This window comes from Salmo trutta, chromosome 35, assembly GCF_901001165.1.
Source record: "Salmo trutta chromosome 35, fSalTru1.1, whole genome shotgun sequence".
NCBI classification, from domain to species: domain Eukaryota; kingdom Metazoa; phylum Chordata; class Actinopteri; order Salmoniformes; family Salmonidae; genus Salmo; species Salmo trutta.
The window spans coordinates 19,683,309-19,711,259 of record NC_042991.1 but is presented as its reverse complement, the minus strand read 5'-3'; the positions used below and the strand labels follow the sequence as shown (position 1 = coordinate 19,711,259).

General features: G+C 42.5%; 1 protein-coding gene across 2 annotated transcripts in view; it reads right to left on the bottom strand.

The window, feature by feature from the left end:
- The window catches only part of LOC115174806 (exostosin-1), a 307,505-nt gene that overhangs the window by 57,366 nt on the left and 222,188 nt on the right, over positions 1-27,951 (bottom strand). For both annotated transcript variants that reach the window (XM_029733720.1, XM_029733721.1), the window contains exons 3-4: positions 16,762-16,855; positions 135-242 (exon numbers count right to left, since the gene is read on the bottom strand). In XM_029733720.1, the coding sequence (XP_029589580.1) occupies positions 135-242; positions 16,762-16,855 (202 nt within the window). The remainder of the gene's footprint in view (positions 1-134; positions 243-16,761; positions 16,856-27,951) is intronic.

Genomic DNA, 27,951 nt, shown 5'->3' with positions numbered 1-27,951 from the left:
GAGTTGTGAATGCCTTGTGTTCTAGCACAAGGTACAGCTTACGGTACTATATAATAGCATGAGAGAGCGAGTGAGAGAGAGAGAGCGAGAGAGAGAGAAGTGTCATAGGGAGGAGGTCTCCATCAGTCTCCTACCTGCAGTAGGAGCCTCTCGTCCCCGATGACAGCTGCTTTGCTCCAGTCGATGATCTCAGAAAAAGGCAGCTCCCAGCCGTTGCTCAGTAGGACAGGGATACAGGCAGCCTGGGGGAGGAGGACGGTAGCCCAGGGGGAAGCACAGAGAGGGTCAGTGGTAATAGAATATGCACATACACTTCTATTATGGATACCAGTCTCTACCCTTCTACTGGACTGTTAAGAAATAGTCACAGTTATAAGAGCTATTCCAGATATTTCTTTAGAGTAAAGTATCAGATTTCTTTGTAGTCATATCTACAAACAGGTTCATCTGAATGCCCTGTCATACAGAGTAAAAGGTGGAATGTAAGTCACACAATGGTAGGGCGTATTGTATAACGATTATTTCTGGCTGGGTACTCTGCTGACATAATCTAATGTTTTGCTTTCGCTGTAAAGCCTTTTTGAAATCGGACAGTGTGGTTAGATTAACGAGAGTCTTGTCTTTAAATAGCTGTAAAATTGTCATATGTTTGAAAAGTGGAAGTTTTCGGATTTTAGAGGAGTTTGTATTTCGCACCCCGCCCATCATTGGATATTGGAGCAGACGTTCCGCTAGCGGAACATCTAGATGATAGAGGTTGGTCCTGGAGTGGCCTAGCCAGTCTCCAGACCTTAATCCCATAGAAAATCTGTGCAGGGAGCTGAAGGTTCGAGTTGCCAAACGTCAGCCTCGAAACCTTAATGACTTGGAGAAGATCTGCAAAGAGGAGTGGGACAAAATCCCTCCTGAGATGTGTGCAAACCTGGTGGCCAACTAAACATCTGACCTCTGTGATTGCCAACAAGGGTTTTGCCACCAAGTACTAAGTCATGTTTTGCAGAGGGGTCAAATACTTATTTCCCTCATTAAAATGCAAATCATTTTATAACATTTTTGACATGCGTTTTTCTGGATTTTTTTGTTGTTATTCTGTCTCTCACTGTTCAAATAAACCTACCATTACAATTATAGACTGATCATTTCTTTGTCAGTGGGCAAACGTACAAAATCAGCAGGGGATCAAATACTTTTTTCCCTCACTGTATATAAATCTATATAATATAATTCTATATTACTATAGAATATGCATAAAATTCATCCTCTTTTTGCAACGTCTGCCTATACTAGAGGTCGACTTATTAATTGGCATGGCCGATTAATTAGGGCTGATTTCAAGTTTTCATAATAATCCGTAATCAGCCTTTTTGGACACCGATTATGGCCGATTACATTGCAATCCACGAGGAAACTGCGTGGCAGGCTGACCACCTGTTACGCGAGTGCAGCGTCAAAAGGACCTTGTGGCTGCAAGGAGCCAAGGTAAGTTGCTAGCTAGCATTAAACTTATCTTATAAAAAAACAATCAATCTTCACATAATCACTTGTTATCTACACATGGTTGATGATATTACTAGGTTAACTAGCTTGTCCTGCATTGCATATAATCAATGCGATGCCTGTTAATTTATCATCAAATCACAGCCTACTTCGCCAAACGGGTGATGATTTAACAAAAGCGCATTCGCGAAAAAAGCACAATCGTTGCACAAATATACCTAACCATAAACAATGCCTTTCTTAAAATCAATACACAGAAGTATTTATTTTTAAACCTGCATATTTAGTTAAAATAAATTAATGTTAGCAGGCAATATTAACTAGGGAAATTGTGTCACTTCTCTTGCGTTCAGTGCTAGAAGAGTCAGGGTATATGCAACAGTTTGGGCCGCATGAATCGTTCTTCATAACAAAGACCGTAATTCATTTGCCAGAACTTGACATAATTATGACATAACATTGAAGGTTGTGCAATCTAACAGCAATATTTAGACTTAAGGTTGCCACCCGTTCGATAAAATACGGAACGGTTCCGTATTTCACTGAAAGAATAAACGTTTTGTTTTCAAAATGATAGTTTCCGGATTTTACCATATTAATGACCAAAGGCTCGTATTTCGATGTTTATTATATTTTAATTCAGTCTATGACTTGATATTTGATAGAGCAGTCTGACTGAGCAGTGATAGGCAGCAGCAGCAGGCTCATAAGCATTCATTCAAACAGCAGTTTACTGCGTTTGCCAGCAGCTCTTAGCAATGCTTGAAGCACAGCGCTGTTTATGACTTCAAGCCTATCAACTCCTGAGATTAGGCTGGCAATACTAAAGTGCCTATAAGAACATCGAATAGTCAAAGGTATATGAAATACAAATGGTATAGAGAGAAATAGTTGACGCATCATAATTCCTATAATAACTACAACCTAAAACTTCTTAACTGGGAATATTGAAGAACTGGGAATATTGAATCACCAGCTTTCATATGTTCTCATGTTCTGAGCAAGGAACTTAAATGTTAGCTTTTTTACATGGCACATATTGCACATTTACTTTCTTCTCCAACACTGTGCTTTTGTATTATTTAAACCAAATTGAACATGTTTCATTATTTACTTGAGACTAAATAGATTTTATTTATGTACTATATTAAGTTCAAATAAAAGTGTTCAAAAAGTTCATTCAGTATTGTTGAAATTGTCATTATTACAAATATATATTTAATACCGATTATACCAATTATTGGTCCTCCAATAATCGGTATCACTGTTGAAAAATCATAATCGGTCGACCTCTAGCCTATACCCACACATATTGTCTCAATATTTATTTTTAATACCCTCAATTACCAAGTTAGGCATACCTAATTTCAAAATAGGCCATCACAGTCAATCGTGAATGATAATGATTCACATTTTACCAGTGAAACGTACAAATCTGCATGCCAATCATTTGATTGTTCTCAATCAGTTTTATGGGAAAATGCATTTATAGTGGGAATATGCATTTATTTACGGGAATATGCATCTTGAGTGTTATTTTAAGCGATTGGAGGGCCCTTCGTGCTGCTGAAAGAACAGCGCCAGGATCATGCAATGATGTTAAAAAAGTTTCACCAACTTGTGGTGCTGAAGGATAGCTCTGCCATTCGGCCAGTTCAGGAACAAACAATAATCATTTGCAGTATAGCCTAATAGGCCTACGGCTACGTGGTATAGGTATTTGTAGGCTATAGCCTAATGTAAATGCAAATACATATAGCTTAATATCCCTGTGCTGTTTGCAGGGAGAGCTTTAGTTGCGAGTAGGCATTACATTGTATTGTGTAGCTTCCACCACGCTGTATCATAAATACACTTTGATTAGCTTGAACACATGGTTACAATATACCCTATTACAGAATAAAAAGAAAACTGAGGTGAAATATCAATTCATATAATTTATTTGCAGAGATTGAACATTCTATCAAATCAATTGACAAAGTAGTGAACATAAATCATTACTATGTAGAATTGCAGAACATTTGTTTTAAAACATAAAATAAAATCAAGCTTTTGATGTGTAACCATGCATCTCAATAAACTAATATAATCTTAATGTTATTGCCTTCAACTTGGCCTAATTCATATTTCCAATTGCCCACCCTGACATCCCAAGCTAGAACAGGCCTTGCGTCTTAACCAATAGCCAATAGTCTAAATATCCCAAGGAGGGCTACAACAACTTCCAGAGGGTCAGGCTCCTTGGGCTTTGGATTTCCTCCGCAGAACGGTGTCGCCGTAACCAAGTGGTCACGTTTGGTTCTGGATTCCACTGTGCAAGAGGGGGTCGGTGGAGTTTTATGAACATCAAGACAGACACAGTGTGAATTTGGATCCTAGATCTCGTTGGTGTGATGATAAGGTTCATGTGGCTGAACCCCCTCTAACACGCCGCCAAGGTACAGTGCTTGACTTGGTCTAAAATAGGTTCCAGTACTCATTTTGGGTGCTGGTACTGTTTATATATATAGGTGCAGGAGCTCCACAATAATTTTGAGCAGGAGCTCAAGTAGTAGAGTAATGGAAGTGCCGGTACTCAGCTCCGGTGAGCTTCGCCCAAGTCAAACACTGGAGATTATGTACAGTTAAGCAGTGTTCTCAGCTCGCGTGGCAAGTGTCCCCTACTGTGAACAAAGTCCCTAAAGCCATTGATGGTGGAGGCACACAGGAGGGAGAAGCGTTGGCACAGGATGCAAATGTCTTCTTGCCCGAATCCCGGAGGGAGAGGCTCTGGCCAGCTGTCTCTCCAGGATGTTTGCCTGACGTATCAGGTGTGTGCCCTGCAGCCTGGTCCGCTGCGGACGAGCCTTTAAAGCTTGTGGTTGTGAACATGCGGCTTCTCATTTTGTTTATAAGGCTGGATAGAAACAGCTGGTGAATCTTTATAAATGTTTGCCAATTTAAATGACTGGCCAAAGTGGTCAAGCCTCTGATGGACCTTCGCAGTGCACACACGTAGCCTACAGTTAATCATTATCGTCACCGCCAGAAATATATCGTTTTTTATTTAACCTTTATTTAACTAGGCAAGTCAGTTAATAACAACACATTTTTACAATGACGGCCTACACCTGCCAAATCCGGACGACGCTGGGCAAATTGTGCACTGCCCTATTGGACTCCCAATCACCACCGGTTGTAATTTGTTATTTAAATGTTTTTGTGATACAGCCTGGATTTGAAGTGACCCTCTAGCACTAGCACTGCCTTAGACCGCCACTCGGGAGCCCCCCAAGAAGACAGGGAAGAAATTAAATATTATTTATTTAGAATTTATCAGAATACATTTTCCAGAAGTAGTTTACCAGCTTCGTGTATTATCAAACTGAAAAAGGTGAGGGAGTGCCTCTCCCCCACACTCTTGCAGCACTACAACCCTGCTCCTTAAACCTGTTTACACAATTCCATTAAACAAAACACCATAGCAACACAAACCTGTTTATCACAAACTTAAAGCCAGGCTTTTCCGGGGATCAAATTCTCTATCAAGGTAAGTTTGCAAAGGATTTACTTTTAATGGATGCTCAGAGGTGAGAAAACCAAAGTGGCAACCATTTTTAGGGAGAATAACATTTGTTTAACTATGTACATTAGCACTTACGGATAAATTAACATTGCCTACTTCATCAGAATCCCTTTTAATATCCTATACAGTGGCACTGCATTTAGAGGGATCTAATTTGATGTGTTTTGTAGTCAACAATCATACATGCAGACTAAAATAATAAAAACCAAGGCAGCATACTGAACTGTACAGCACCATGAACCCATGTTTACATTTCAAGGGAAACTTGGATCTCCATCATTAAAAGTTGACACTCATTTGGGGCTTATGGGGGCTTTGTGAAAAATGCCAAGTCCAGGATTGGTGGTGGCCTGTCTGTCTGTTTAAATCCCCTCTGCTCTTTAGTGATTTGCATGGCCTGGCTCAGTGTCGTGGCATCATCACTCTCCTCGCCTTTCCCTCTCATCTCATCTCCCTCTCCTCTCCCTCTTCTTTCCTCTCCTCCCCCCTCATCTCCTCCCCTTCTTTCCTCTCCCCTCTTCTCCTTTCCTTCTCCTCCCTCCCCTCGGCTGTTGTAGGGAAACAAATCATTGTCTGCTGCCACACCAGCCCCAGTCTTCTCCTTCCATCCATCTGCATAACAGCCCTTGTTTGAGCCTCACTGATGGATAAAGAGGACAAATGGGAGAGGACTGCCTCACAATATCAAAGCTCAATCTGTGTCATGTCTAAAAGCTTTTTGATGTTCCTTTTTCAAAGTGTCCCCTCTGAAATCTGGGTGCGGAATGGAACTGTCTCACACTTAAAAGGTAGCAAAGAACGCACCATTCGGGGGCCGTAATTCCAGCTAGCTTTCAGTCGGTACTCTGTGAGATGATTATTCACACACTTGAATTGTTAGCTACAGTGTCTGCCTAACTGCTACACTGACCGCCTGTAAGATTGTAAAATGGCGCCGAAGAGGATGGATGACGTTTTACATGCTCCTGACCAATTGTGCTATTTTTTTATTTTTTTTGCTTTGTTTGTAACTTATTGTTTTACTTATTTTGTACATAATGTTGCTGCTACCGTCTCTTGTGACCGAAAAATAACTTCTGGATATCAGAACAGCGATTACTCACCACGAACTGGAAGAAGCTTGAGTTTGTCTTATTGTCAATAACAGCTGGTGCGCAATGTCTAATATTAAAGAAATCTTGAGGTATTGCTCGCCTGAGGTAGAGTACCATATGATAAGCTGTAGACCACACTATCTACCAAGAGAGTTCTCATCTATATTATTCGTAGCCGTCTATTTACCACCACAGACCAATACTAAGACCGCACTCAACCAACTCTATAAGGCCATAAGCAAACAAGAAAATGCTCATCCAGAAGCAGCGCTCCTAGTGGCCGGGGACTTCAATGCAGGCAAACTTAAATCAGTTTTACCAAATTTTTACCAGCATGTCACGTGCAACCAGAGGAAAAAAAACTCTAGACCACCTTTACTCCACACACAGAGATGCATACAAAGCTCACAAATCTGACCATAATTCTATCCTCCTGATTCCTGCTTACAAGCAAAAACTAAAGCAGGAAATACCAGTGACTCGCTCAATACGGAAGTGGTCAGAATCTGGATGACTGTGTGATAATGCTCTCGGTAGCCAATGTGAGCAAGACCTTTAAACAGGTCAACATTCACAAAGCCGCGGGGCCAGATGGATTACCAGGACGTGTACTCAAAGAATGCGTGGACCAACTGGCAAGTGTCTTCACTGACATTTTCAACCTCTCCCTGACTGAGTCTGTAATACCTACAAGCAGACCACCATAGTCCCTGTGCCCAAGGAAGCGAAGGTAACCTGCCTAAATGATTACCGCCCCATAGCACTCACGTCGGGAGCCATGAAGTGCTTTGAAAGGCTGGTCATGGCTAACATCAACAGCATCCTCCCGGACACCCTAGACCCACTACAATTCGCATTCCGCCCCAACAGATCCACAGATGACGCAATCTCAATCGCACGCCACACTGCCCTTTCCAACCAGGACAAAAAGAACACCTACGTGAGAATGCTGTTCATTGACTACAGCTCAGCGTTCAACACCATAGTGCCCACGAAGCTCATCACTAAGCTAAGGACCCTGGGACTAAAAACCTCCCTCTGCAACTGGATCGTGGACTTCCTGACGGGCCGCCCCCAGGTGGTAAGGGTAGGCAACAACACGTCTGCCACGCTGATCCTCAACACTGGGACCCCTCAGGGATGTGTACTTAGTCCCCTCCTGTATTCCCTGTTCACTCACGACTGCGTGGCCAAACACGATTCAAACACTATCATTAAGTTTGCTGATGACACAACTGTGGCAGGCCTGATCACTGACAACGATAAGACAGCCTATAGGGAGGTGGTCAGAGAACTGGCAGTGTGGTGCCAGGACAACCTCTCCCTCAATGTGAGCAAAACAAAGGAGCTGATCGTGGACTACAGGAAAAGGTAGGCCGAACAGGCCCAGGGCTGTAGTGGAGCGGGTCGAGAGTTTCAAGTTCCTTGGTGTCCACATCACCAATGATCTATCATGGTTCAAACACACCAAGACAGTCGTGAAGAGGGCACAACAAAACCTTTTCCCCTCAGGCGACTGAAAAGATTTGGCATGGGTCCCCAGATCCTAAAAAAGTTTGCAACTGCACCATTGAGAGCATCCTGACCAGTTGCATCACCACCTGGTATGGCAACTGCTCGGCATCTGACCGTAAGGCGCTACAGAAGGTAGTGCGTACGGCCCAGTACTTCACTGGGGCCAAGCTTCCTGACATCCAAGACCTATATAATAGGCGGTGTCAGAGGAAAGCCCATAAAATTGTCATATACTGTTTTCTCTATTACCGCACGGCAAGCGGTACTGGAGCGCCAAGTCTAGGATCAAAAGGCTCCTTAACAGCTTCTACCCCAAAGCCATAAGACTGCTGAACAATTAATCAAATTATTGCATTGACCCCCCCCCCATTTGTTTTGTGCACTGCTGCTACTCGCTGTTTATTATCTATGCATAGTCACTTCACCCCCACCTACATGTACAAATGACCTCAACTACCCTGTACCCCCACACACTGACTCGGTACTGGTACCCCCTGTACTGTATATAGCCTCGTTATCGTGTTACTTTTTATTATAATTGTTTTGGTTTTACTTTAGTTTATTTGGTAAATATTTTCTTAACCAACAGTGCAGTTCAAGAAGAGGGTTTGTAAGTAAGCATTTCACAGTAAGGTCTACACTTGCGCATGTGACAAATAAAGTTTGATTTGACACAACTTGGAGACTTGTTTTCGTGCTGTTGTGCGTTTTGTTGCTAACCTTACTTTGCTACCTGCCAACTTTATGGTTTTTACCTTTTTAATTACTGTTGATATTTTTAGTTGTTCCCTCACTCGACTTTTTTCAGTCAACTTTTTCACTCCGGACGCTTTATCTGGATGTGGTTCGTCAGGACCTCCACCAGCCGAAGTTAAGTAGTAACATTAACATGATGCCTTCTAATTGCAGTCGCTGTACTCATAATATACAGGAGAATGATCGCCTTACGGCGATGATAGCTGTGCTGCAAGCCCAGCTTCAGATGCAATCGTTAGGCGAGGGTAATTTAAGTGTAGGAAAGGATGAAACAGTGTCTGTGCCACCAGTCAGTGCAGAGAGTAGTATAAATCCCCTCGCACAGTCCCCGCAGCCGGACAACCTTCTCATGGCTTCTGGAAGGAAATGCTGTAGGAATGCTCAACCGATGTCGCTCATTCAGCCGACAGAAACTTTCAACCGGTTCTCCCCATTAAGCAGCGAGTCGGAGTCAGAGGCCGAGCCTTTTCTGATCTCTACTCCTCCCATTACGGGTTCTGAGACGCCGAAGCCTCCCACCATTAGCTCTGACAAATTGAAAACCCTAGTCATTGGCGACTCCATTACCCGCAGTATTAGACTTAAAACGAATCATCCAGCGATCATACACTTTTTACCAGGGGGCAGGGCTACCGATGTTAAGGCTAATCTGAAGATGGTGCTGGCTAAAGCTAAAACTGGCGAGTGTAGAGAGTATAGGGATATTGTTATCCACGTTGGCACCAACAATGTTAGGATGAAACAGTCAGAGGTCACCAAGCGCAACATAGCTTCAGCGTGTAAATCAGCTAGAAAGATGAGTCGGCATCGAGTAATTGTCTCTGGCCCCCTCCCAGTTAGGAGGAGTGATGAGCTCTACAGCAGTCTCACAACTCAATCGCTGGTTGAAAACTGTTTTCTGCCCCTCCCAAAAGACAGAGGCCTCTTTCTGGGACTCACCCACAAACAGGACCAAGCCTGGCCTGTTGAGGAGTGACGGACTCCATCCTAGCTGGAGGGGTCCTCTCATCTTATCTACGAACATAGACAGGGCTCTAACTCCCCTAGCTCCACAATGAGATAGGGTGCAGGCCAGGCAGCAGGCTGTTAGCCAGCCTGCCAGCTTAGTGGAGTCTGCCACTAGCACAGTCATTGTAGTTAGCTCAGCTATCCCCAATGAGACCGTGTCTGTGCCTCAACCTAGGTTGGGCAAAACTCAACATGGCGGTGTTCACCTTAGCAATCTCACAGGAATAAAGACGTCCTCCATTCCTGACATTATTGAAAGAGATTGTGATTCCTTACATCTCAAAATAGGGCTAATTTAATGTTAGATCCCTAACTTCCAAGGCAGTTATAGTCAATGATCTAATCACTGATCATAATCTTGATGTGATTGGCCTGACTGAAAGATGGCTTAAGCCAGATGAATTTAGAATTTACTGTGTTAAATGAGGCCTCTCCTCCTGGTTACACTAGTGACCATATCCACCGCGCATCCCGCAAAGGCGGAGGTGTTGCTAACATTTACGATAGCACATTTCAATTTTTTTTAAAAGAAAACGTTTTTGTCTTTTGAGCTTCTATTCATGAAATCTATCCAGCCTACTCAATCAATTTTTATATCTACTGTTTACAGTCCTCCTGGGCCATATACAGCGTTCCTCACTGAGTTCCCTAAATTCCTATCGGACCTTGTAGTCATGGCAGATAATATTCCAATTTTTGGTGACTTTAATATTCACATGGAGAAGTCCACAGACCCACTCCAAAAGGCTTTCAGGGCCATCATCGACTCAGTGGGTTTTGTCCAAAATGTCTCCGGACCTACTCACTGTCACAGTCATACTCTGGACCTAGTTTTGTCCCGTGGAAGAAATGTTGTGGATCTTAAATGTTTTTCCTCATAATCCTGGACTATCAGACCACCATTTTATTACGTTTGCAATCGCAACAAATAATCTGCTCAGGATCATCAAAAGTCGTACTATAAATTCTCGGACAACCCAAAGATTCCTAGATGCCCTTCCAGACTCCCTCCACCTACCCAAGGACGTCAGAGTACAAAAAAAGTTAACTACCTAACTGAGGAACTCAATTTAACCTTGCTTAATACCCTAGATGCAGTCGCACCCCTAAAAACAAAAAACATTTGTCATAACAAACTAGCACCCTGGCATACAGAAAATACCCGAGCTCTGAAGCAAGCTTCCAGAAAATCGGAATGGAAATGGTGCTCCACCAAACTTGAAGTCTTCCGACTAGCTTGGAAAGACAGTACCGTGCAGTATCGAAGAGCCCTCACTGCTGCTCGATCATCCTATTTTTCCAACTTAACTTCTCTAGGGTAGGGGGCAGTATTTTGACGTCCGGATTTGGATAGAAAACACTCTGAAGTTTCTAAAACTGTTTGAATGATGTCTGTGAGTATAACAGAACTCATGTGGCAGGCAAAAACCTGAGAAAAATCCAACCAGGAAGTGTGGAAATCTGAGGTTTGTAGTTTTTCAAGTGATTGCCTATACAGTATACAGTGACTTAGGGTTCATTAAGGACTTCCTAAGGCTTCCACTAGATGTCAACAGTCTTTAGAACGTTGTTAAATGCTTCTACTGTGAATAGGGAGAGAATAAGAGCTCCTGGAAGTAGATGAGTGAGAAAATGACATGAGTTCAGTGGCGTGCGCTCACATGAGAGTTAGCTGTGTTCCTTTTCTTTTTTGAAGACTAAGGTCTTGTCCGGCTGGAATATTATGGAAGATTTATGATAAAAACATCCTAAAGATTGATTCTATACATCGTTTGACATGTTTCTACAAACTGTAATATAACTTTTTTGACTTTTCGACTTTTGAACTTAATGCGCGAGCACAGCGCATTTGGAGTACTCGACCGAACGTGCAAACAAAAAGGAGGTATTTGGACATATATGGACTTTATCGAAACAAATGAACATTTATTGGGGAACTGGGAATTCCTGGGAGTGCATTCCGATGAAGATCATCAAAGGTAAGTGAATATTTATAATATTATTTCTGAGTTTTGTTGACTCCACAAAATGGCGGGTTTGGTTTCGTGTCTGAACGCTGTACTCAGATTATTGCAAAGTGTGCTTCGCTGTAAAGTTTTTTGGAAATCTGACACAGCGGTTGCATTAACCTCTTGACGGTCGCCTAGGATAGGGGGCGCTACAGCAATTTTTGAAAAAAAATTGTGCCCATTATAAACGGGTGTGGAATTCTGAATTGCGGACTCAACTACATCACTTTGCCTATAACTCACACCGTGAGCAACGGTTCATTGAGCACTTCCTATTGCTTCCACTGGTTTGAGTCTCCTACTGTGAAAACTGACTGAATGAGACGCTGTGGAAAGTGGTCACATGAGGAGGGCCATCACCATTATGACGCCGGCGCCCCTGGCTACCCTCTCCTTTTGAAACGTTTTGAAAGACAATGCAATCGTCCCCCTTGAATCTTATTGGAGCTCTGGTTGAAAAAGGCCCTAAAGATTTACGTTATACAACGTTTGATATGTTTGAACGAACCTAAATTTAAAAAAAAGCATTTCATTGAAAGAGGAGTCCTGCGGCCGACGGAAGTTTTGGAGCAGCCTTCAGAATGCGCTAACAAGAACAAGCTATTGGGACGTAAAGGATTAACTTTTTCGAACGAAAATACATTTGTTGTGGACCTGGGAGCCCTGGAAGTGCTTTCTGATGGAGATAATCAAAGGTAAGGGATTATTGACAATAGTATACAAGAGTAGATTTGATACGCGATTGTTCCAAGATGGCGCTGACCTGTAACGGTAGCCTATTTTTCTGAGTATCGCATCCCCTTTTATCGCAAAGTGTGATTACCCAGTAAAGTTATTTTTAAATCTGGCATTACAGGTGCTTTCAAGAGATATTCATCTATAAATCTTAGAATGACTATATTACATTTTTAAAATGTTTTCGAATAGTAATTTAGTAAATTGTAGCGCTGTTTCACCGGATGCATTTGAGGGAAAATAGTTAGTCAACGTCACGCGCCGATGTAAAATGCTGTTTTTATATATAAATATGAACTTTATCGAACAAAACAAAGGTTAGTGCTGCATTTAGCTGTTTTTTGGTTATTTGTGATGCATGTGGTTGGTCGGAAAATGGCTATGTGGCTACTTTTACGATATACTCTTCTAACATAATCTAATGTTTTGCTTTTGCTGTAAAGCCTTTTTGAAATCGGACAACGTGGTTCGATTCAGGAGAGGTGTATCTATAAAACGATGTAATTTGAAAAAAAAATGGAAAAAAAAAAAATTACATTTTGTTATGCTAATGGCGATAGAATTTTTCGCTGGATGTCCGTCCCGCATACTGGGACGGACATCCAGGGGTTAAGGAGAAGTGTATCTATAATTCTTTGAATAACAGTTTAACATTTTATCAACGTTTATGATGAATATTTCTGTAAATTGATGTGCTCATTCACCGGACGTTTTGGGAGGCTAAACATTTCTGAACATTACACGCCAATGTAAAATGTTTTTTTGGGATATAAATATGAACTTTATCGAGCAAAACATACATGTATTGTGTAACATGAAGTCCTATGAGTGCCATCTGATGAAGATCATCAAAGGTTAGTGATTCATTTTACGTGTATTTCTGGTTTTTGTGATGCCTCTCCTTGCTTGGAAAATGGCTGTGTGGTTTTTCTTGTCAAGGTGTTGTCCTAACATAATCTAATGCTATGCCTTTGCCGTAAAGCCTTTTTGAAATCGGAAAATGTGGTTGGATTAACAAGAGTTTCATCTTTTATGTTTGAGAAATTTGAATTATGAGATTTTTGTTGTTTTGAACTTGGCGCCCTGCTATTCCACTGGCTGTTGGTAGTGTCCCACATACCCCAGACAGGTTAATTGAGGAAAATAAGAACAATCCAAAATTCATTTTTGATACTGTTGCAAAGCTAACTAAAAAGCAGCATTCCCCAAGAGAGAACCTCTGAGGAAAAAATCATGATCATTTTATGGACTCCTCTTTAAATCTGCGTATTCCTCCAAAGCTCAGTTGTCCTGAGTCTGCACAACTCTGCCAGGATCCAGGATCTAGGATCAAGGGAGACACTAAAGTTATTTCGTACTTTATCTCTTGACACATTGATGAAAATAATCATGGCCTCTAAACATTCAAGCTGCATACTGGACCCTATTCCAACTATACTAATGTGCTTGGCCCTCCTAGGTTGAACATAATCCACCGGATGCGTACCAAACTCACTAAAAGTGGCAGTAATAAAGCCTCTCTTGAAAAAGTCAAACCTTGACCCAGAAAATATAAAAAACTATCGGCCTATATTGAATCTCCCATTCCTCTCAAAAGAAAATGTAAAAGCTGTTGCGCAGCAACTCACTCCCTTCCTGAAGACAAACAATGTATACGAAACGCTTCAGTCTGGTTTTAGACCCCATCATAGCACTGAGACTGCACTTGTGAAGGTGGTAAATTACATTTTAATGGCATCAGACCGAGGCTCTGCATCTGTCCTCGTGCTCCTAGACCTGCTGGTTTTGATACCATCGATCACCACATTCTTTTCGAGAGATTGGAAACCCAAATTGGTCTACACGGACAAGTTCTGGCCTGGTTTAGATCTTATCTGTCGGAAAGATATCAGTTTGTCTCTGAGAATGTTTGTCCTCAGACAAATCAATTCTAAATTTCGGTGTTCTTCAAGGCTTCCTATTTAGGACCACTATTATTTTCACTATATATTTTACCTCTTGGTGATGTCATTTGTAAACATAATGTTAACTTTCACTGCTATGCGGATGACACACAGTTGTACATTTCGATGAAACATGGTGAAGCCCCAACATTGCCCTCCCTGGAAGCCTGTGTTTCCAACATAAGGAAGTGGATGGCTGCAAATGTTCTACTTTTAAACTCGGACAAAACAGAGATGCTTTTTCTAGGTCCCAAGAAACAAAGATGTCTTCTGTTGAATCTGACAATTAATCTTGATGGTTGTACAGTCGTCTCAAATAAAACTGTGAAGGACCTCGTCGTTACTCTGGACCCTGATCTCTGTTTTGACAAACATATCAAGGCTGTTTCAAGGACAGCTTTTTTCCATCTACGTAACATTGCAAAAATCATAAACTTTCTGTCCAAAAATTATGCAGAAAAATTGATCCATGCTTTTCTCACTTCTAGGTTAGACTACTGCACTGCTCTACTTTCTGTCTACCCGGATAAAATACTAAATAAACTTCAGTTAGTGCTAAACACGGCTGCTAGAATCTTGACTAGAACCCCAAAATTGTATCATAATACTCCAGTGCTAGCCTCTCTACACTGGCTTCCTGTTAAGGCAAGGGCTGATTTTAAGATTTTACTGCTAACCTACAAAACATTACATGGGCTTGCTCCTACCTATCTTTCCGATTTGGTCCTGCCGTACATACCTACACGTACGCTACGGTCACAAGATGCAGGCATCCTTACCGTCCCTAGAATTTCTAAGCAAACAGCTAGAGGCTATAGAGCTCAATTTTTATGGAATGGTCTGCCTACCCATGTGAGAGACGCAGACTCGGTCTCAACCTTTAAGTCTTTATTGAAGACTCATCTCTTCAGTAGGTCCTATGATTGAGTGTAGTCTGCCCCAGGAGTGTGAAGGTGAACGGAAAGGCACTGGCGCAACGAACCGCCCTTGCTGTCTCTACCTGGCTGGTTCCCCTCTCTTCACTGGGATTCTCTGCCTCTAACCCTATTATAGGGGCTAAGTCACTGGCTTACTGGTGCTGTTCCATGCCATCCCTAGGAGGGGTGCGTCACTTGAGTGGGTTGAGTCACTGACGTGATCTTCCTGTCCGGGTTGGTGCCCCCCCTTGGGTTGTGCCGTGGCAGAGATCTTTGTGGGCTATACTCGGCCTTGTCTCAGGATGGTGAGTTGGTGGTTGAAGGTATCCCTCTAGTGGTGTGGGGGCTGTGCTTTGGCAAAGTGGGTGGGGTTATATCCTGCTGTTTGGCCCTGTCCGGGGGTATCGTCGGACAGGGCCACACTGTCTCCCGACCCCTCCTGTCTCAGCCGCCAGTATTTATGCTGCAGTAGTTTATGTGTCGGGGGGCTAGGGTCAGTCTGTTATATCTGGAGTATTTCTCCTGTCTTATCCGGCGTCCTGTGTGAATTTAAGTATGCTCTCTCTAATTCTCTCTCTTTCTTTCTCTGTCTTTCTTTCTTTCTCTCTCTCGTAGGACCTGAGGCCTAGGACCATGCCTCAGGACTACCTGGCCTGATGACTCCTTGCGGTCCCCAGTTCACCTGGCCGTGCTGCTGCTCCAGTTTCAACAGTTCTGCCTGCGGCTATGGAACCCTGACCTGTTCACCGGACGTGCTACCTGTCCCAGACCTGCTGTTTTCAACTCTCTAGAGACAGCAGGAACGGTAGAGGTACTCTGAATGATCAGCTATGAAAAGCCAACTGACATTTACTCCTGATGTGCTGACCTGTTGCTCCCTCAACAACCACTGTGATTATTATTATTTGACCCTGCTGGTCATCTATGAACATTTGAACATCTTGGTCATGTTCTGTTATTATCTCCACCCGGCACAGCCAGAAGAGGACTGGCCACCCCTCATAGCCTGGTTCCTCTCTAGGTTTCTTCCTAGGTTCTGGCCTTTCTAGTGAGTTTTTCCTAGCCACTGTGCTTCTACACCTGCATTGCTTGCTGTTTGGGGTTTTAGGTTGGGTTTCTGTACAGCACTTTGTGACATCAGCTGATGTAAGAAGGGCTTTATAAATACATTTGATTGATTGATTTGATTTGTATAGAGTGGGGTAGAAATGACTAGGCTACTTCCTTCATTATTTACTTTTAGCCATGCAGGCCTCAGTGTATCTGGAAGTGATACCACACTACATTGATTCAGAATGTCCATAATAACTTCCTCTGTCGATATAGAGACACATGTACATCTACAATGGGATGGTTCCAAGTAATAAACAATTCTAAGATACCTCTATAGAGGCTCAGTGGGACGCTACTGTCAGTCCAAATAAACATGCCTGAGAGGAGGAGATCAGGTGTTAATGAAAGTGGGAGGTGTTGAGATAAAAATAGGTCTCTTCTGTATCTATAGTACAGAACTCTTCTGCAGCTGTTTCTGAAAAGATGACAGGTTGTCAATACCAATAACCCAAGCATCAGGCCTGGCAGACTGCAGGGCCTGCACAACTCACAGGCTCCAACCCAGGCTGCTATGCCGACGACTAGCCCCCATTTCCAAGGGAACCACTTGGAGACGCAAGGAGCCTCGGAGGGACAGGTTTTTTGTTGGGGAAACTTCAAACCACGTACCTGGAGGGCCTCGAGAAAGCGAAAGGAGCCCAGCCTGCGACCGCGGGGCACCAGGCAGAAGCTGGAGTTATGAAGCAGCTCCTGGTAGTCGAACCTGGAGACAGACAGAAACCGACTTTGTCAGACTCATGGAGACATCACGCACGCTAAAATGTCAAGATGGACTCCTTTGAGGTCCAAATGACAAAAATGAGAGAGTAGAGAGAAAAAGAATAGAAGAAAGAGAGAATGTCTATGAGCTGACAGAGGGTAGTTTAAAGTAAATGTGTCCTTAGATTAAACACATGCAAACAACAATTACAGCATTAAAACTTGTGTCAATTGTCTCACTCAATCACAAACAAAGACATAAGCTCAAACAAATACATATTTTTGTAGGTGAAATAGATGTGGGAACATGAGAAACACATTCTTCAGAGAAATTAGACAAACTTCAAAGCACTTGTCATGTTTCAAGAATGTCATTATACACAAAGAAAGCTTTTAGACTAGAATAAGGTCCTCCACTCCACTCTGGCCTAGAGTATGATCAATGTTACACAACTAGTGTATTACAAAGGGAGACTTTTTGAGATTGATCTCCAAAAGCACCTCTGTCTTTCCCAGTGATACAAGCCCGGGATTCCTCATCCCATCCCTATAGCAGGCAGCACATCCTTTCTACTCTCCCCTCACTGCAGGCCAATAGAGAGAGGGGTAATTTATGGCCCTGTTCCAAACCGGCGTCTCATCCCAAGGCCCATCCAATAAGGATGAGGAGCAGCTGTTTTATCTGACAGTAAATCAGATGAAATAACAGGAGAGCTTTTAAGCTACATAAATCAATCACAAAACACACCAGCCTGTTGCTGCCAATGAAGCCCCGCGATCTATAACCAATGCCGTCTATGATCCACATAACCCATATCGTATGAAAAATATCAGGCAGCGAATTCTTAAGGGAGGCTAAGGATGATTCATGACATTTGAATGGAAACATACATTACACTTTCTTTGTTATTAAACAAGACAGGGGCATTTTCAAGATGGACAACTCTCAGAGATCAGGCTGTCTCCCAAATTTGTGATCAACTGGCTAACCTGGAATCATGGCTGTGGTTGATCATTTTGGTAATGAGACTATAAATTAATATGTTCCATCCAGTGTGATGGTATGCAATTGTCATATATAAACATAGCAGTATTTTACAGAACTGTATGTATAGTTGAAGTTGGAAGTTTACATACACTTAGGTTGGAATCATTAAAACTCGTTTTCAACCACTCCACAAATTTCTTGTTAACAAAGCATAGTTTTGGCAAGTCGGTTAGGACATCTACTTTGTGCATGACCCAAGTCATTTTTCAAACAATTGTTTACAGACAGATTATTTCACTTATAACTCACTGCGTCACAATTCCAGTGGATCAGAAGTTTACATACATACTGTGCCTTTAAACAGTTTGGAAAAATCCAGAAAATGATGCTGTGGCTTTAGAAGCTTCTGATAGGCTAATTGGCATCATTTGAGTCAATTGGAGGTGTACCTGTGGATGCATTTCAAGGCCTACCTTCAAACTCAGTGCCTCTTTGCTTGATATCATGGGAAAATCAAAAGAAATCAGCCAAGACCTCAGAAAAAAATTGTAGACCTCCACAAGTCTGGTTCATCCTTGGGAGCAATTTCCAAACATCTGAAGGTACCAGTTCATCTGTACAAACAATTGTACGCAAGTATAAACACCATGGGACCACACAGCCATCATACCGCTCAGGAAGGAGACACTTTCTGTCTCCTAGAGATGAACATATTTTGGTGTGAAAAGTGCAAATCAATCCCAGAACAACAGCAAAGGACCTTGTGAAGATGCTGGAGGAAACAAGTACAAAAGTAACTAAATCCACAGTAAAACAAGTCCTATATCGACATAACCTAAAAGGCAGCTCAGCAAGGAAGAAGCCACTGCTCCAAAACCACAATAAAAAAGCCAGATCGTACTTTTTGGAGAAATGTCCTCTGGTCTGATGAAACAAAAATAGAACTGTTTGGCCAAAATGACCGTTGTTATGTTTGGAGGAAAAAGGGGGAGGCTTGCAAGCCGAAGAACACTATCCCAACCGTGAAGCATGGGGGTGGCAGCATCATGTTGTGGGGGTGCTTTGCTGCAGGAGGGGCTGGTGCACTTCACAAAATAGATGGTGTCATGAGGAAGGAAAATTATGTGGATATATTGGTCGCAAATGGATCTTCCAAATGGACAATGACCCCAAGCATACTTCCAAAGTTAAGCAAAATAGCTTAAGGACAACAAAGTATAGGTATTGGAGTGGCCATCACAAAGCCCTGACCTCAATCCTAGAGAAAATGTGTGGGCCTAACAGCAAAGGCGTGTGTGAGCAAGGAGGCCTACAAACCTGACTCAGTTACACAAGCACTATCAGGAGGAATGGGCCAAAATTCAACCAACTTATTGTGGGAAGCTTGTGGATGTCTACCTAAAACGTTTTACCCAAGTTAAACAATTTAAAGGCAATGCTACCAAATACTAATTGAGTGTATGTAAACTTCTGACCCACTGGGAATGTGATGAAAGGAATAAAAGCTGAAATAAATCATTCTCTCTACTATTATTCTGACATTTCACATTCTTAAAATAAAGTGGTGCTCCTAACTGACCTAAGACAGGAAATTTTTACTTGGTATTAAATGTAAGGAATTGAGTTTAAATGTATTTGGCTAAGGTGTATGTAAACTTCCAACTTCCAACTGTATATGACATCAATGACTGTTGTTCTCCCTCTCACAGTGATGTTTTGTTAGAAACCCTGTCTCTGTCTCCAGCCATCCTCCAAACACCCTGAGGAGAGGAGAGCCCAGATGTGCTGCTTGAGCGCACTCAAGAGTCAATTTACGAACACACCCAAAAATGGTATCCACAAGTTCATCTGACTTTGGGGAAGTAGATAAAGGGCCTCATTGCCAAAATCCTGAAGTATCCCTTTAAGGTTAGTGATTTACATTTTAGTCATTTAGCAGACGCCCTTATCCAGAGCGACTTACAGTAGTGGATGCATACATTGCATACATTTTTTTTTTTTTTTTGTACTGGCCCCCCATGGGAATACGAACCCACAACCCTGGCGTTGCACACACCATGCTGGCATTGCAAACACCATGCTCTACCAACTGAGCCACAGGGAAGACTATGGGGATGTCCCAAGGATTCCGGATAGCACTGACCATGGCGTAATGGGTGGACTGGTGGCCATTGCGAGTGTACCCATAGGAGCAAAGCAGGAAGTGTACCCATCAAGATGTGCTGTGATTTGTAGATTCAACATTCCATTGCATGAGCCACATCAGCTAACATCAGCTAACATAACACATCAGCTAACATTACCATGAAAATTAGTGCATCACAATACCAGGCAGCCATTGTGAGTGTACCCATGAGTTTACCAGTCAAATTGCCAGCGTTAGAGGTTCCAAGCCAGTTCTATAAATGTTATTTCTAGGAGTTCTGCTGCTGCACTTTGCTTGCACCTTTCTGTGTGTGCTCATTTGCTACTAACACCTTGCTTATTCCAGGAACGACCAATAAAGTTTCATCACGTTGTTGAGTCCATGTTGCCGCAGAAATTGACTCAACAGCATGAATGCCCGGCCGTCCCGTCTTCAGTCAGCTGTTCATTCAACAGTTATTTTATTTTCATGATGGTCTTCATCCTTAACCGTCCAATACACGGTTATATGGTAATTGTGCCGACCCAAATTATGGGATTATATGGTTTAAATAAATCAGGCTTCGACCTTTACTGTAGTTTGAGCTCTCACCTTGACATGTCAAATACAATCCAGTGAGGAATCAATAAGCACTGTCAAGTTGATAGTCCCTGCAAATGGCTAAATCCAATTACACTGGGACAGCAGCAGTAAAGAAATAAATTAGTGGCAGACACTTCGAAGATACAAGCATCACACTTGTATTTAAACTGTACTGAATAATTATGAAATCTGACTTCAGCAGTGTCTGTGAAACCAAACTAACAATCTGTGCAGTGTGCATAGAGAACATATTAGCAGATCTCTCTCTCCCTCCCTCCTACACACAATACTCCATAATGTCAAAGTGGATTTTTTAAAACAAATTAAATAGAAAGCTAAAATTTCTTGGTCAAGTTCAGGAGTAAAAATGTGCTTAACAAATCACTGTCACAAGCGTCGTTGAAGGGGACCAAAACGCAGCGGGTAAAGTGCTTCTTATTTTATTAAAGAAAACACTTAATCAAAATAAACAAACAACAAAAACAGTCCAGAAAGGTGCACAGACTATACTAGAAACAACCACCCACACCCACAAGTGAAAACAAACAACTAAATATGGCCTCCAATTAGAGACAACAACAACCAGCTGCCTCTAATTGGAGGTCATTGCCAAAACTCACCTAGACATAGAAAAGCTAGATTTAAACATAGAAATAAGAAAACTAGAACCTAAACCCACAAAACAAACACCCCCCTGTCACGCCCTGACTAACAATAATGACAAATAACCCCTTTTACTGGTCAGGACATGACAGTACCCCCCCAAAGGTGCAGACCCCGAATGCACCTTAAACAAAAACCCCACAAAACTAGCCCAAACTTAAAGGGAGGGAAGGGAGGGTGGCCACCGTCAACAACGGTCCCTGTGCTACACCCCCCCCCTCCCAATCCTCCCACTACGGAGGTGGCTCTGGCTCTGGGCGTAGCTCCCGTTCCGTAGACTCTAGGCTGGGGAGCGTCACTGGAGCCTCCTGGCTGATGAGCGTCGCTGGAGCCTCCGGGCTGGGGAGCGTCGCTGGAGACTCCGGGCTGGGGAGCGTCTGTCGGTTCCGGACTGTAAGCCGTCTCTGTCGGTTCCGGACTGTAGGCCATCTCTGTCGGTTCCGGACTGTAGGCCGTCTCTGTCGGTTCCGGACTGTAGGCCGTCTCTGTCGGTTCCGGACTGTGGGCTGTCTCTGTTGGTTCCGGACTGTAGGCTGTCGCCAGAAGCACTGGACGGGGAACTGTCGCCGGGAGCTCTGGACGGGGAACTGTCGCCGGAAGCTCTGGACGGGGAACTGTCGCCGGAAGCTCTGGACGGGGAACTGCGCACTGGAGGCCTGATGCGTGGGGCTGGCTTAGGAGGCACCACACTAGTAACCCGCACCACAGGGCTAGTGCGTGGAGCAGGATGTACTGGGCTGGGCAGGCGCACTGGAGGCCTGATGCGTGGGGCTGGCTTTGGAGGCACCAGAACAGTAACACGCACCACAGGGCTAGTGCGAGGAGCAGGAACAGAACGTACCGGACTGGGCAGACGCACTGGAGGCCTGATGCGTGGGGCTGGCTTTGGAGGCGCCAGAACAGTAACACGCACCACAGGGCTAGTGCGGAGAGCAGGAACAGGACGTATTGGACTGGTCTGACGCACTGGAGGAAGAGTACTAGGAGCAGGAACAGGATACACTGGGCCATGAACCCTCATCGGCGGTCTGATGCTTGCAACTTGCATCACCGGTCCTGGCTCGATGCTGGCTCTAGCATGACACCTGTGAGAAGCATTCACCAAGCGCACCGGGCTGTAGCTGCGCACTGGCGATACTGTGCGTATCTCCGCATAACATGGTGCTTGCTTGATCCGTCACTCCCCATAGTAAGCACAGGTGCTCCTTCGTGCCCTTTCCGCCAGTACCTCTCTCCGGAATCTCGCGTCAAGCTCCTCGCTTGATTCCTTGACTGGCTCCTTTTTGCTCCCCGGCTCTCTCCTGTACACCCGGGAAGTTAGGTCAGGGCTCCCCCCTGACTTAGCCCAACTCCCCGTATGCCCCACCCCAAACATTTTTTGGGGGCTGCCTCCTCACCTCCTGAAATGGAGGATATAATGCCTCATACCTCCGTCGTTCCCTCTTAGCTTCCTCCAGCTCCTCCTTCGGGCGCTGGTACTCACCAGCCTGCCTCCATGGTCCTTTACCATCGAGGATCTCCTCCCATGTCCATGACTCCAAATAGCTCTCCTGCTGCTCCTTCCGCCGCTGCTTGGTCCTTCTTTGGTGGGTGGTTCTGTCACAAGCGTCATTGAAGGGGGACCAAAACGCAGCGGGTAAAGTGCTCATCTTCTTATTTTATTAAAGAAAACACTTAATCAAAATAAACAAACAACAAAAACAGTCCAGTAAGGTGCACAGACTATACTAGAAACAACCACCCACACCCACAAGTGAAAACAAACACAACTAAATATGGCCTCCAATTAGAGACAACAACAACCAGCTGCCTCCAATTGGAGGTCATTGCCAAAACTCACCTAGACATCGAAAAGCTAGATTTAAACATAGAAATAAGAACCTAATAGAATCTAAACCCACAATACCCAAACCCACAAAACAAACACCCCCCTGCCACGCACTGACCAACTATAATGACAAATAACCCCTTTTACTGGTCAGGACGTGACAATCACATAATAAATTGCTTGGACTCATTCAGTGTTCAATAATAGTGGTTAACATGATTTTTTAATGACTACCCCCTCTCTGTACCACACACACACACACAATTATCTGTAAGGTCCCTCAATCGAGTAATGAATTTCAAGCACAGATTTAACCACAAAGACCAGGGAGGTTTTCCAAGGCACAGATTAGTAGACGTAAAAAATAAAATTGGCAAATAAACTCTTTGTCCTGAATTCAAAGCGTTATGTTTGGGGCAAATCCAATTCATCATCAAATCAAATGTATTTATATAGCCCTTAGATCAGCTGATATCTCAAAGTGCTGTACAGAAACCCAGCCTAAAACCCCAAACAGCAAGCAATGCAGGTGTAGAAGCATATCACTGAGAACCACATTATTTTCAAGCATGGTGGTGGCTCCATCATGTTATGGGTACCGGCAAGGACTAGGGAGTTTTTTAGGATAAAAATAAGCACAGGCAAAATCCTATAGGAAAACTTGGTTCAGTCTGCTTTCCAACAGACACTGGGAGATGAATTCACCTTTCAGCAGGACAATAACCTAAATCACAAGGCCAACTCTACACTGGAGTTGCTAACAAAGATGACATTGAATGTTCCTGAGTGGCCTAATTACAGTTTTGACTTAAATCTGCTTGAAAATCTATGGCAAGACTTGAAAATGGCTGTCTAGAAAAAATCAACAACTAACTTGACAGAGCTTGAATAAAAAAATGAAAGGCAAATATTGTACAATCCAGGTGTGCAAAGCTCTGTGATAAAAAGCTCTGTGATAAATGTCACGTCCTGACCAGTAAAGGGGTTATTTGTTATTGTAGTTTGGTCAGGACGTGGCAGGGGGTGTTTGTTTTATGTGGTTCGGGGTTTGTTGGGATATGTGGTTATGTAGAGGGGTGTTTGTTTAGAGTGTTCTGGGGTTTTGGTTAATGTTATGTTAGTATATTTCTATGTTCTAGTCTAGTCTTTCTATTTCTATGTTTAGTTGATGGGGTTGACCTTCAATTGGAAGCAGCTGCTCTTCATTGCTTCTAATTGAAGGTCTTATTTAAGAGGGGTGTTTTTGTCATGGGATTTGTGGGAAGTTGTTTTTGCACTGCTGTGTTTAGCCTGTATTACTGTTTGTTCGTTTTCTTGTTTTGTTTATTTAGTGTTTAATAAAAGTTTAAAATGAGCATTCAACCCGCTGCGCCTTGGTCCACTTCATATGACGGCCGTTACAATAAAACTGTTGTCATTTGACAAGGCTTGTGTATCCCATCACTTAGATTATAAAAAATAAAATTACAGGCCTTTATTTCTGTAGGCCTAATGGGAGATTTTATGCAGCGCACTGAGCATGCGTGTATAGAGGGAGTGGTCACCGCAATTGAGTGAGGAAGACACGGAGGGGAACATTTATTTAGGGAGAAAAACTGATGCTTGGCTTGGTTTCTTTTTCATTGTGCAAATGCACATGAACAAATGGACAACATGTGACTTGCATGTTCGGACAGCCACAAAGCACATTCCACCAAATAGTTTTGCAGTATAAAAAAAGTGTATCTCAAGTCTGGTTAAAGATCGTGTTTTTACATCCATTCGAGTACTCAAGTACTCACTCCCATCCCTATTAATTCCACCAATGTCAACCAGAGAAACCAGCCATCCATCTTTATGAAGAGTCATTCATCCTCAAACATACTGGTGTCACTTTGGTAGTTCAGATCAGGAGAGAGGAGAATTCTGAAGACATTAATTCCACATAGATGATATTACAATATAATAAATGTTACATTATTTAATTAACAAAATGCTGAGAACAAATATCTAGATAATAAGTACACTCAAACCTGTGTAGCTTCTGTAAACACAACGATAAGATCATTAAACATTTATTTTCACTTTCTGAACAGTGGAGGCTCCTCAGAGGAGGAAGAGGAGGACCATCCAACTCAGTGAATTTCAGTGGGAAATCAAGTTGTAGAAACATCTCAAGGATGATCAATGGAAACAGGATGCACCTGAGCTCAATTTCGAGTCTCATAGCAAAGGGTCATAGAAAGGTATCTGTTTTTAATACATTTGCAAAAGAAAAAAATATGTTTTTGCTTTGTCATTATGGGATATTATGTGTAGATTGATGAGAAAAAATTATATTTTAATCCATTTTAGAATAAGTCTGTAACGTAACAAAATGTGGAAAAAGTAAAGAAGTCAGAATACTTTCAGAATGCACTGAATGTTACCCCTTGGCAGCGTTATCAGAAAGCACAGCATTGATTTTCATTGCTACGCAGACAATCCACAGTATTTTAGCTCCACGGATAAATGATTATAATGTATTAGTGATTTAAATACTTGGATGGCTCACAACTTCCTCCAGCTAAATCATGTCAAGACCGAGGTACTTATTGTTGGAGCCAAAGTACAGAGAGAGAATCCTGCTGCACATTTAAATTCATGTGCAATAAAGATAAAACACCAGGTAAAAAACCTAGGTGTTATTTTAGATTCTGAACCCAATTTAGAATCACACATTAGCAAATAGCTTTTTACTACCTGAGGAACATTACCAAGGTACTGCTGTTTCTCTCTCAGGCTGATACAGAGAGACTCATCCATGCTTTTATTACAAGCAGCCTTGACTACTGTAATGCTCTACTGTCTGGTCTACCCAAGAAAGCCATTGGTCAACTGCAAAACATACAGAATGCTGCAACACGGATACTGACAAAGACCAGACAGAGCACACATTACACCAGTTTAAATGGCTGCCTGTGAGCTTTAGAATACATTTTAAGATTATTATATTGGTTTTTAAATCAATCCACGATTGTGCACCCCAATACATGTCAGACATGCTTTTAAGTTATGTACCCAGTAGGTCCCTCAGGTCCTCTGGCACTGGGCTTTTAACTATCCCAAAGCCTAGGACCAAGAGGCATGAAGAGGCAGCCTTTAGTTATTATGCCCACAGCCTCTGGAATAGCCTGCCAGAGAACCTGAGGGGGACCGAAACATATTTACATTTACATTACATTATTATATTTAAAAGATATCTTAAAGAGATCTTAAAACACCTTTTTAGCTTTGCTTTTCCTCAGGGTGCTTTTTAGTTGTTCAGTTTGTCATTCTTGTTCTTGTATTTTTGTTGTGTAGTAACTATTTAAATGTTTAATTTATTTTCATAGTTTTTTTTCCAAAAAAAATTCCCCTGTGAAGAACATTGCGTTGTATTCCATGTCTGAAATGGAATATAAATAAAGCTTGATTTGATTTGAATTTGTGCAATAGAAACTCGTTTTAGTTCCAAAATGTTCCGTTTTGGACTAATGATTACACCCTAGATCAGCTAGATGCAGCAAGAGTGTGCAAAGCAGCATTGAATGTGTCACTGTCTGTCACCTTGATTACTCCAATTTGCCTTTCGACCTGTGCACATTATAAACTTTCATTTGTAGGCTAGGTTGTAGCAAACCCATGATGGTATAGTGCAAATTTTAGTATCATGTAGAAGCCTAAACCTATCAATGTTACATTGAGCTGGGTGAATGGAATATGAATGACAGTAATCCAATATGCTGTAATAGAATCTTAAACGGCACCGACCGCCACTGTTTCTGAAGTACTTTTTTTGTGAGCTAGTCTTTACTCAGTACCCATTTTCCCATTTCAAATGACAAATCTGATATATGCCTGAATTAGACGCTCAGAGACAGAGGAAGAAAAGGAAAAAAGAGCGAGGGATATCTTCCTTTATTTGCTTTGACCCTCTCATCTTGTCCTCATTGCTCTCGCTCTACTCATCTCTAATCCTGTTTAAAGCCCACATTTTTTAATCTAATTATTTAATCATTATTTGAGGCCGACCTCCTTTCCTGTGCAGAGGAAACTGGGAGATGTCAGGTGAATAAATCCAAGAGATTACTGGGAGAGAAGACATGCAGAAGAAATGAATCAAATAATCGATGGGGAGCCACAGGAAATATTGATGATGGGCCATGATGGGGTGCTGTAACACAATGGAAACAATCAGCTGGCGTCAATATAATCCATATGCTTCATGCATTACAAGACGGACCCATAGGAGAGTTAGCAAGCCAACACAGGATCATGTTCAGCACTGTAAGTGCATTTTCAAACTGCATATTTACATTGAGGTTGAACCTTAGGAGCTTATATACTGTATATGATAAACACACTCATACTAATACCAACATACCATTGTTAATCTTCAATAACACAACCCCCAAAGCAAATCAGGAAGAGGAAAATAGGTTTATTTCGAAGAAGACAAATCATACAGGGAGGTAGATGGTCATTCTCCCCTGTCATCAGTGATGCTCTCTGTGATTCTCTCCTGTGGTTCTCTCCAGTGATTCTCTCTCCTCTGTCTCTGCGTTGTGTATTTATCTTCGACATATTCTTACACTATCATATAAATCTACAGCAGGGCTTTCCAACACTGCGCTTGGAGAGCTACCTCCAACCCTAATCTAGCACATCTGATTCTAACAATTAGCTGGTTGAAAGATGAATCAGGTTAGTTACAACTGGGGTTGGAGGGAAAACATACAGGAGGGTAGCTCTCCAGGAACATTGGTTGAGAGCCCTGATCTACAGTAATTACAAAATAATGCAGCAACAAACAGCTAAATACAGTATAATCCACGTAAGGAATTATTCTACTCATTGAGTTGTGTAAAACATAGACAGCAGAATTTAATAGAT